At 32.1% G+C, this 12,842-nt stretch overlaps 1 protein-coding gene across 1 annotated transcript; it reads left to right on the forward strand.

The window, feature by feature from the left end:
* Positions 1 to 1,734: 1,734 nt before the first annotated feature.
* On the forward strand, positions 1,735 to 2,231 carry LOC149171412 (E3 ubiquitin ligase complex SCF subunit scon-3-like). The gene is made up of 2 exons (XM_089425956.1): positions 1,735 to 2,022; positions 2,124 to 2,231. Exons 1-2 carry the CDS (start codon positions 1,735 to 1,737, stop codon positions 2,229 to 2,231), a joined length of 396 nt encoding a protein of 131 aa, XP_089282082.1.
* Positions 2,232 to 12,842: the final 10,611 nt, after the last annotated feature.

Genomic DNA, 12,842 nt, shown 5'->3' on the forward strand with positions numbered 1-12,842 from the left:
TCCACCTGTGGTCAGCATGACAAGGACAATTGTCTGGAGCCAACACCGAGTGTGGGGGTTCTTAATCTTAACGTTAATGTTATTAATATCATTGTTATTCATAATAACATTAGTATATTATAGTAATTCCCCTAGTTCGTGGAATGCTTCTATTTAAAGCTATGAAACCTACCCCTTCTGGTTTGTTGGGGTATTTGGTTAGGAAGGAACCAAAATATTTTTCAAGATAAGGTATCAAAATGGAATCTTACATGTTCCCGCATAGTGGCACTTTATAACTTGATCCCTGAGGATGAATTGAAACAAAATCACTCGATCATTAATGCGGAAATCATCGACAAGGCTTTCCTTTTGGTGTATTTTGATGGATTTGCTCAACAAGATGGTTGTGGTAGAGGAGCAGTTTTGTATTTAAATGAAGATCATTATTACAAGATGAAGTCGGGTTTAGGGAGAGGCACAAATAACTATGCATAACTTAATAGCCTTAGACTTCTTATTTTTTCCCTTGAGAAAGGATGTTAGCAACTGCAGATATTTGGTGACTCTAAACTAGTCATAAATTGGTTCAATGCACACACTCAGAAATGTGTTAGAAGAAACTATTACAATAAAATCACATTTTGACTATGTAATTTGTCGTCATATCTAGAGGGAAGGGAACCAGATTTCTGACAGTCTATCTAAAGAAGTAGCGTAGCAACATTTCGGTACTTGGATGACACAAGAACATATAGGACATGAGTTCTACCAGTATTTTCACAGGCCATTCATTGATCTTCAGCCACAGGGGGCAGCGGCAACTTGATCCTACACAACACATAGAATGACCTCTTTTTGCAAACCTTCCTTTATGGAATGTATATATTTTATATGTTTTTTATTTCGAGTTATAGTTATCTATCAATTGTTATTTGAACTCTATAAAATATTGTGGCAGCTATGACCACCAATAGTAAGAATGATCATAATCTCACATTATAATAATAATAATAAATAGTAAGAATGATCATAATTTCACATCATAATAATAATAATAATAATAATAATAATAATAATAATAATACGATGATCATCATGTATGTCAGTCCTTAGAGAAGATTATCATAATGATGATAATAAAAATGTAGTCCCACCAAGCTTACAAAAATAAAAGCTTAATTTGACATAGAATAAATAGTAAGAATGATCATAATTTCACATTATTATTATAATAATAATAATACGATGATCATCATGTACCATGGTCCTTAAATAAGATTATCATAATGATAATAATAAAAATGTAGTCCCACCAAGGTTACAAAAATAAAAAACATAATTTGACATAGAATAAATAGTAAGAATGATCATAATTTCACATTATTATAATAATAATTCGATGATCATCATGTATGTCGATCTTTAAGAAGATTATCATAACCATAATAATAAAAATGTAGTCCGACCAAACTTACAAAAATAAAACTTAATTTGACATAAAATAAATACTAAAAATGATCCTAACATATGTCGGTAGTGGAAAAAGTTCAGTGAAAAAACTCACAGATATATATATATATAAAATCCATTTCTAAATGTTTTATATTTCTCTCTCAACTACACATCTCTCTCAACTACACATTAATATCTAAGTTCAGCTCGCGTTAATTTGTATTTCTACCCTTTGACTTGGGACGTTAATTTGTATTTCTACCCTTTGACTTCGGACACAGGATCTGGGTCGAACGATCAATGGAAAACGATATGGTCAACACAGTGGCACTGGAAACGTCTGACGGAGAAATTTTTCGGGTGGGCAGAGAAATTGCAATGGAGTCGAAGGTGATAAAGAATATGGCAGAATTCATCGATATATCTCATGCAACTGTGCCTGTTTATGTATCCACTCCAATATTGGAAAAGGTGATCCAATACTATGACTATCATTTACGCAACTCAACTCAAACCTCACGTGAAATTAAAGAGTGGGATGAGAATTTTATCAGCGTGGACATATCAACACTGCGGGATATAATAAAGGTAATGTTATCATAAAAATAATGTGGAGTATTATCTTTTTAAAAGTCAATAAGTAATGTAATTGAATGCTGGTTGATATGTTTTATATTATGTTATTGCAGGCAGCAGATTTTCTTGCTAAGCAGAGTCTTTTGGATTTGTCAAGTGAGAAATTGGAAAGAGAAATCCTTGCAAGGCCCGAGATCGAGAGTGATGAATTTTTTATATAAAAATAATTAAATCAAAAGAAAAGCTGTATTTAGTTAGTTTGATATTTTTTTGGAGTAATTTTTAGGTCTGATATTTTGGAGTTTTTTGTGGATTTCTGGCTAAAATTTTTATGGCCAAATCTTGATTTGTGTTGTTTAAACTCGTTTTTTACTGCATATATGGATTCAACACCCTCAAAAATCTTTAAGGCACTCCTTGTGATTTTAATGAAGTTGAAAACTTTCCAAAAAGTCGCACATAAAACTACTCTTAATTTTTATATCATTCCTTTTATATTATATTCCATCATATTGTTTTTAGTGAATTTTAAAACATGATTGATATTATTTTATAAAACTGCAAATTATATTATTATATAATTATGATTGTTTTATCTTATAAAATTATTTATATTTATTAGTTTCTTTTCATCTATAGATTAAATTTAGATAAATATCAAAATTTTCAATAATGTTGTTATTTATAAATCATTCAATTTTTTGGAACTGTTTTCTTTTCTTTCATTCTTTTCTCCCACACGTAACTCATTTTATGTATATCTATATTTACGGAACATTTTTTATTGAATAAACTATGGGTCAAATTTGTGAAGGCAAAGACGAATTGGAAGCAATTTAGAAGTTTGTAACCATATATTTCTAAATCAAACAAAGTCCAAGCTATATCTTTGTTATTGGGGTGATTTTCACCATATTTCTAGGGCATGTTTGAGTTATATGGAAGGTTGATTTACTGCTTATTGACTGTTGCATTTTTATAGAGGATGTGGCTGAGATTGGCACACTTCCTTTGGCTAGGAATTCCATTCTTGTAGTCGCATGAATACTAAATTATAATCAGACTTTGGGGTGTTCCACCACACAAAAGGGCTTCTTGGGATGGAGGAGTGAGGGTGCACTAAAAAGAACTCATAATTTTCTTAAGGTTGGAGATTGGAACCATATTCTTGAGGTTGTGGCCAACAGTAAGCTAAATGTTCACCTCATTTCCTCATTGTTGAGTGAAAACATTGGTTAAATATTCCTTGTATAGGTGATGCACTATTGTATAGAAGCTGCGAAATACTCCAGAAAGTCAAACTAAGTTTTATTCCAAGTTTTGGGTGCATTCAAACTCTAAATCTACATTTACAACAAGGATGTGAAGAATAAACAAAGATCATATCATTATAATTGTGTTTCATAAAATGTTCTCCCTTAATTCCTCTTAAATTGCATGGATTTGGGGTTATTGTTGTATTTGGTGTATTAGGAAATCATTTTCCACTAAGTTTAAAATAAAGAGATTATGTCCCAGAAAACCATTCAATCAAGCATAAACCAGAAAACCCAAAAAAAGTTCGAAAAAATGCCAAACTCAAAATTTCAAACAAAATTTGTTAATTAACATGCAATTTAGAGGGATAAGTAGACTAATTACTTTTGTAGTTTACCATCACTTGTACAAAAGGTTGCGAGCACATTCTAAGAAAAAATACTTCCACATAGGATTAACAAAAAGTGTTTGACGAAAGTTGCCAGCACCAATAAACCATTGAAATCGGCAGTAGAGAAAATATAGTTGAAACAAAACATTGATTCTTCTTTAAATGGATGGGAGAGGGCTCTTTAAGAGTAAGAAGTAGGCGAAGTTGTTGTCCTCTATGGAGAATACGAGGTCCCTTTGTTGACTTGTGCACTTCCATCCCACCATACTCTAGACAATGGTGGTTCTGGCCTATGGAAGTAGTCATGCAAGAGTTTTTGCAGAAGGCCCCTTATCCACCTCAACACAATATTGCACGTGGCTCTTAAGAATTTACAACCAATTCAAGAATAGGACTAGAATTCGATAGCAGAGAACAATTGTCAAAAGCATCAAATATATATCCAGGTAGCTCGGACATTGGGGTACATGCCTCTATAATATTTAAATGGATATATTGCTACGAAGTAGGTCGATGTTTACAACATTGTAATTTTGATGATGGGGATTGTCAATGTAAGGAAGCATAACCTTTGTATCCAGGTTTCATTGACTCTCGTCTCTAACGTTTGGGTCCATATATTACATGCTTGCACATACCCATATCCACAGGTAGTTGGTCTTGAATTATTTATAACTTTAATCATTGTATCATTTGTGAGTTGCTATTAGAGATATAGTTCAACATAATGTAAGTGAGAAAATTTGGCAAAAGACAAAGGAATGTATGAACTACTATAGTATGGAAATAAATCCTATGGTTATATATGAGGAATCCAAACGTTGACCTATGTCCATATCAGTCTTTGAAAGACAATTGGCATGTAGGATAAATATGAGTTTGCAAAACCTAGAAATTGGAACAAGAAGGTGGGAAAAAAAGGAAAAAATAGAACACACGTGTCTTCTATGTGATGAACAATGATGCAGGAGCATCTAACCCCCCTTAATCAAAGAGGAATCTGAAGCAGAGTAAAGAGAGGACAACATCGACCATGGAGCAAAACAGGGGAAAATCTATTTTAAAACGGATTTAAAGATGGAAGTGATAAGTCTCAAAGACTTGATCTAAATGTAATCTACCATGTGTTGTATGCATGCATGTAATGAGAGATTTAAGGGCTTTCAATTAGAGGGTTGATCGGATCCTTCTGTGATCCGATCCAACAATGCTTCCTTATATATATAGAGGGAAACACATAGTGACATGAATAGATTGTGTAATCAGTGCTTAGACTGATGTAGTCGGGGAAGAACCCATGTTAAGGTTGAAATGTTTTAGTTGTACTGTATATAATAAATATTTGTTTTTCGAGTTTCTACATGTCTGTGTATTAAGTCTTTGACTTCTATTATATTTGTGCAGGAGGATTCAAATCCCAATTGTAAATGCATGTTTATCGACCATCGATCACAGAAGGATCGATGGCGATCCAAAGATCTCGTGTTTATATGAATGTTATGCATGTTAACGGAGAGTGGCAGAGTAACTGTGTTTTAGGCGAGAATCCATCAAAGGAAACGAGCTCCATTTACACAGAGAAACGGCAAAACCCCCTTAGCGGATCCGTAAAACGGACCTGAAATGTTATAAATCATGGCCTATACCCTTATTGGGACTGGAATGCATATCGAGTCGGCGCATTGAGCTGGTTGGAACAGGCCTTTGAAATGTAGCGATAGCGATATGTCGATATCGCTGATAAACCAATCGGCGATCGAAGGTGTCGGTAGTCGGGTATCGGACCGATGTTGAGGAGTGACAAAAGGAACGTACCCGCCAATATATATAAAGGCGGGTGTATTATTTTTGAAGTCCATATATGTGAACCAGAGCGGGATTTACATGGTTTCCTGTGTATTTTGTATTATGTGTGGCTGCGGGGTTAAGGCTTGAATCCGATAGTCATATTGGATCCGATTCTAATGTAAGTTTGCAATTATATTTTAAAAGCCTTAAAGCCTAGAATGCTTCTGGTAAGGCTTTGTGGGCCCATAACCCACAGGCCTCAAAATTGATTTGTTTAGGGAAAGGGATTTTGACTTACCTGCAAGATCTCTTTTCATTAAACAACCCTTTGAGGATGAAACTTGTTTGTTGCTAAATTGTTCCACATATGACAAACTTTCAGTCCAAAGGGCTAAATGCTTTGTGTAATTTTCAAGAAAACATATAGGAAGTTTTCCCAATAAACTGTAGTTTGTTTTAGATATGAAAAACTTTCAGTTCAAATGGTTGAATGCTTTGTTGAATTGAATTTCTAGCAAACATATAGGAATATTTTTCAAGGGGTTGTTAGAATATAGAAAAAAACCATTTTCTAGCATAAGGAGGGATGAAGAGTTTATAAATGTATTGATATACAAGGCAATTTGAGTGATATATATTTGTATTAACATCACATATCTTATACAACTAAATATAAGAAGATAATTTCATGGACTCTATTTTTATGATGTCCCATAAATATGTTTGAGCTCTTAGAGGATGGTAATAAAAGTTATGCTTCATTTAATTTCAAATTCATTTGCTCAACTAGATTCATGGGTCATTTCTACTTCTTCCACATTTCCTATCTGTACATACTACTTCCAAAATATAATATGTAACCTATTTAAATATTTACCAAAGTTCACATACAAACAACATTTTTTTAAATAACAATCCCGATAAGATAATAGTTTCGTGGAAGGAAAACATAAATTCTTCCACATATTCTAAAATCTAAATTCTTCCTCATATTTTATGTTAGGACATGCATGTAAGTAATTTGTGTTGAAATAACTTATAGTATTGTATGTTAGGATATGTATGAAAGTTATTTGTGTTGAAATAACATATAGAATTTGGATAAAGGATTATTCGCAATAAATGTCTCTACGCTGGAAAAGGGCATGATTTGAGTTCAAAAGAAATGTTATCTGACACATGTCTATTCCCGGTATTCAAGATAGTCCAAAAATATTGAACTTTTAGTCACTTGAAAGCCTTTACCTACCTTTAACAAGATTACCTAAAAATTGTAGATTCAAAAAGACAAATCCTTATTAGGCGATTGATGCAAACACAATAGGAAGTGTACAAGTAGTCAATAAGAAGAAATACAATTAACAACTGCATTGAGCATTTTTTAGTGTTATGCAACCATGCAATAGATATCTAAAATATATCATTACACTAACTCATATGTGCTTCATAACATTGAAAAATCTAGTAGTTCTTAATAATACCTCAAAAAACTGCAAAATTCAGGGAATTAAATAATACTAAAATGTTGTATAAACATACCCATGGGGCATATAACAAACAATGCCAAGGTGTTATGTTAAGGCGCTTTGTGTTGTAAAGGTCACTGGTTCTGAACTAGAAGGGAAGGACTCGCAGAGATATGATTATGATGATGATGTTTAAGCGTGTTTTTGGGTTGTTGAATATTTTTGTATATTACAAAAGCCTCACAGATATAGTATAACATTCCTTCCTTCTAGTGTGACAAGAAAGTACATCCCACGACTTGTCTGGTCTCATTCCTGCAGCATCATATCATTTAATACACTTTAAATCTTTTGTTTTCATTAATGAATGTGTAAATTTTTGGATTTTGAAACTCCTTGTTGAATGTTACTAATATTCTATGCAATATTGACAATCTGCTCATCTTCTGTTTCTTATTTGGTTCAAAATTGAAAGCTCCAATTTAGTGACTTAAAATGGAATGGACTTTTGTAAACTCCTATTGATTGAACAAGATAGGTTGTGGGTTTTCATGTAGGTAAAACCATAACAAAAGTATTTCACCCATTTACCATTAAAACTTGAAATAAGACAACCAAGGACATGAAATTGCGAGCACCAGTGGGCCATAGGTTTTGAATAGAAGCATTCCATGAACTCGGGCCCTTGGCGTCCAATGCAATGGAACTTCCCTAGAAAACAACGAGCAGCGGGAATAATGCATCTCCAAACCGTGAACCATAAACATTGGCCGTGAACATCCACTAACCATGAGCTATCAAGAACCAAAAGAGAAACCACGAACCTCAAACTGCTACAAGCCAATGGAGTATCCACAAACCATGAACTATTGAAACCCGTGGATTGGGAAGGACAGGAGACTCCATTGAGAGGCCTTAGAGTCTTATAATGCACAAGTTGACAATGTAAAGCAAAGTTCGACATTCCAAATAAGGAGCCACTGACTGAGTTGATAAATTACAACCTCTTATTGACCGAGAGGAAGCAGAGCATTCTTCGTGAGAGTGGGACCATCACTGAAATCCCTAGAGGTCAGGGGAGACCTGAGAGACACTATGTGAGCATGAGAGGATGGAAATTCCTAAACCAAAGGCGGATGGCTACATTGACCCTCCAATTTCGAGAAGTCCAACGCATACTGAGATACAGTCCAATTGAAGAGTGTTTGGATGCAATCAGGAGTGTAGGCATGGTGACCATAAACAAGCGAGAGAGAAACACTAAGCATTACTAACATCAATAATAAATTTTCAGAACCTCTCATTGGGTCCGAAGACAGGCTTAAAGAAGGACGCATATGAGCCATGATGCCATCTTCATCCATCTCCATCAAAGTAAGCCTCTTCGTGCAATAATAAGGCGACATGATGAACCAATGAGGGATGACGTACGATAATAGGATCAAGTAAATGATTCCATCTCACAAGTATAAATATGAGTGTGTCAAATTGTATGAGGGTTGAAGTTATGGGCCAAGTGGCCACCTAATCCACCTTTGTTGAACGTGACAAGGACAGTTTTTCGGATCCAACACCCATTGTGGGGATTCTTAATATTAACGTTAATGTTATTAATATCATTGATATTCATAATAACATTAATATATTATAATAATGCCCCTAGTTCGTGGAATGCTTCTATTCAAAGTTGTGAAACCTACCCCTTTTGGTTTGTTGGGGCATTTGGTTAGGTAGGAACCAAAATATTTTTCAAGATAAGGTATGAAATTGGAATCTTACATGTTCCCACATAGTGTAACTTTATAAGTTGATCCCTGAGGATGAACTGAAACAGAATCACTGGAACATTAATGCAGAAATCATTAACAAGGCTTTCCCTTTGGTGTATTTTGATGGATTTGCTCAAAAAGATGGTTGTGCTAGAGGAGCAATTTTGTATTTAAATGAAGATCATTATTACAAGATGAATTTGGATTTAGGAAGAGGCACAAATAACTATGCATAACTTAATAGTCTTAGACTTCTTATTTTTTCCCTTAAGAAAGGATGTCAGCAACTGCAGACATTTGGTAACTCTAAACTAGTCATAAATTGGTTCAATCCACACACTCAGAAATGTGCTAGAAACTATTACAATAAACTCACATTTTGACTATGTAATTTGTCGTCATATCTACAAGGAAAGGAACCAGATTTCTGACAGTCTATCTAAAGAAGCAGTGCATCAACATTTTGGTACTTGGATGACACAGGAACATATAGGACACGAGTTCTACCAGTATTTTCATAAGTCATTCATTGATCTTCATCCACAGGGGGCAGCGGCAACTTGATCCTACACAACACATAGATGGACCTCTTTTTACAAACCTTGCTTTATGGAATGTATATATTTTATATGTTTTTTATTTCGAGTTACAGTTATCTATCAATTATTATTTGAACTCTATAAAATATTGTGGCAGTTATGACCACCAATTTTGAGATATGCTCCTTTTGTAGCATCTACAGCATGTATTTTTCAATATTTTATATAATGAAAATAAAGATTTTTCTTTGGGAAAACAAATATTATTCTTATTTTTATATTATTAATATTAACGTAATTAATAATATTGATCATTATTTTTATTATATTCTTTATTAATATTATTACTTAAATAATATTAAAGTTAATAGTATTAAAATTATTAATAATATATTAATTTTATTTAATATTATCAGTAATATTTTTATTAATATTAATAATTCGATTATATTATTATTAAAAATATTTAACATTATTAATGTTATAATTTAATATTAAATATATTTATTAACATTGTAAACTAATATTAAAACAATAATTTAATAAAAAACAATGTGACATAGAATAAATATTTAGAATGATCATAATTTTACATTATTATAATAATAATAATAATAGGATGATCATCATGTATGTCGGTCCTTAGAGAAAATTATCATAATGATGATAATAAAAATGTAGTCCCACTAAGCTTACAAATATAAAAACTTAATTTGACATAGAATAAATAGTAAGAATGATCAACATTTCACATTATTATAATAATAATAATACGATGATCATCATGTATGTACGGCGGTCCTTAAATAAGATTATCGTAATGATAATAATAAAAATGTAGTCCCACCAAGGTTACAAAAATAAAAACTTAACTTGACATAGAATAAATAGTAAGAATGGTCATAATTTCACATTATTATAATAATAATTGGATGATCATCATGTATGTCGATCTTTAAGAAGATTATCATTAAAAATATAGTGCTACCAAACTTACAAAAATAAAACTTAATTTAACATAAAATAAATAGTAAGAATGATCATAACATATGTCGGTGATTGAAAAAGGTGAGTGAAAAAACTCTGATATATATATATATATATATATATATATATATATATATATATATATAATCCATTTCTAAATCTTTTATATTTCTCTATCAAACATTAATATCTGAGTTCAGCTCGTGTTAATTTGTATTTCTACCCTTTGACATAAGTAATTGTGAAATATTATCTTTTTAAAAGTCAATAAGTAATGTAACTGAATGCCGATGATATGCTTTATATTATGTTATCGCAGGCAGCAGATTTTCTTGCCCTGCAAAGTCTTTTGGATTTTTCAAGTGAGAAATTGGAAAGAGAAATCCTTGCAAGGCCAGAGATAGAGATATATTTTTAATTAGTGATGAATTTTTTATATAGAAATAATTAAATCAAAGACAATCTGTATTTAGTTAGTTTGATATTTTTTAGGAGTAGTTTTTAAGTATGATATTTTGGAGTTTTTGGTGAATTTTTTGGCGAAAATTTTTATGGCCAAAACTTGATTTGTGTTGTTTAAACTTGTTTTTTTACTGCATATATGGATTCAACACCCTCAAAAATCTTTAAGGCACTTCTATTGGGAAGAGCCCAATTGTCAAACTTGTGATTTTAATGACGCTGAAAACATTCCAAAAAATCGCACATAAAACTACTCTTTATTTTTATATCATTCCTTTGATATTATATTCCATCATATTGTTTTTAGTGAATTTTAAAACATGATTTATACTATTTTATAAAACTGCAAATTATATTATTATATAATTATGATTGTTTTATCTTATAAAATTATTTATATGTATTAGTTTCTTTTCATCTACAAATTAAATTTAGATAAATATCAAAATTTTCAATAATGTTGTTATTTATAATAACTTCAAACAATAAATATCAAAATGTTAATTTAAGTTCTTATTCACAAATTTTAGGAAATGATTTATTTTATTTAATTAATTTACTATTTCTTACTTGTTTTGAAAATTATGTATAAATCATTCAATTTTTTGGAACTGTTCTCTTTCCTTTCATTCTTTTCTCCCACAGGTAACTCATTTTATGTATATCTATATTTGCGGAAGATTTAATTTATATGATCGTCTAGTGATGTAAAGTTAAGGTTGTAATAAAATTCAAAACTTTTTTTTTAATTTCCATTAAGTCAATTTGTTTTCTTCTCCATTGACTCTAGCATGAGCATAATGGTTTTTGCATAATGTTTTGATTGCCTCTCCCTCCATAAATAATCACTGAGATTTTCGAATTGCCAACGATGTAGCTTCTTTTGTTTTGCATGTCCTAGATTTTCCTAATGTGTACACTGTTGTAGGTGATATGGGTGATATCAGTGAGGTTTGGGATTGCAAATTTCCATACTTTAGTGGAGAATGAACACAGTTGAAAAACAGGATAGGTATTTTCTTTGGATTTTCTCATAATATGCATTGGGAAGGCCCATGAATAGTTCTTTTTTTTTATAGATTTTTTGCAGGTAAAATTTTTCCATGCACTAGTTCCCAGCAGAAAAGGTTAACTTTGGAAAAACCATCTTTATTCCAGATTTTAACTTTAAGAAAACCATCTTTATTCCAGATTTTACCCCACATGTTATCCAAGTTAACGAGTTGTGGGAGATTGCCAATTAGCCTTTCTTAACCTTCTTTAACTATATACCTATTTTCTTATATCCTGTCCAGTCCAGATTATGTGATCTAACTTGAAGCTTGCAATTGGAGCATATCCCTTTAATATTTCCTTTTATTTATATTCTTTATTTCCTTACTCCCCATTTTGGGTTAGGCTTTGGATCTTCTTGACCAATTTATTCATGATTTTGAACAACTTCAAAGTGGTTTACGGATGTGGAGGCCCCGTTTTTATTTTGGGTGTTTGCATATGGTGCCAATGTCAATTTGTTTCCTTCTTTTCTTAGCATCTAGCATTGTTATCATTGATCTATTGTAGTTTTTGGCCCTTTTCTTCTGAGAGTCTTGGAACATTTTCTAGCAAAAGTGATCGTATTCGTGACCTAAAAAACATTTAGAAAAGTGATGGTATTCATCACATAAACATCATTTGAATGATATGTGCTCGTAATCTAGGGTTTGGCGATGTATCCACTCCCTTGTTGTGATATTAATCATAGAAGGAATCCCCTTTTCTAGATCTTTTCTAAATCGACATCCACGCATATTTTGGTGCACGTAAACTGTGAGTCAACTACTAACTTCACTTCAGGCATATTTTGGTGCATGTAAATTAGGAGTCATCTACCAACTCTACTATTCATTTCCCTTAGCAATCATCGCTCCAGTACGATAGTAACAGTCTGGTAAATTAGGATCCAAGAAATTTAACCCAAATTAGGATCGTAATCAACACCAGTTTTTTTCAGCAAAGAAGTTGCTAGCAGTGAAGCACGTTCAAATGTAAATGTACAAAATTCAATGAAGTTGCTAGGTGTTTTCTTTTTATAAGAACTTCCCCCATTTTCCACTCTACACTGGTCTACAGCATTGGATTGAATGTTAGAAGATTAAAATGTCTTTGGTAGTTGGATCCCACAACATAATTG

The sequence above is a fragment of the Pinus tabuliformis genome, chromosome 4_2 (genome assembly GCF_031772625.1).
Source record: "Pinus tabuliformis cultivar Carrire ecotype Pingquan chromosome 4_2, CPIR1, whole genome shotgun sequence".
Taxonomy (NCBI): Eukaryota; Viridiplantae; Streptophyta; class Pinopsida; order Pinales; family Pinaceae; genus Pinus; species Pinus tabuliformis.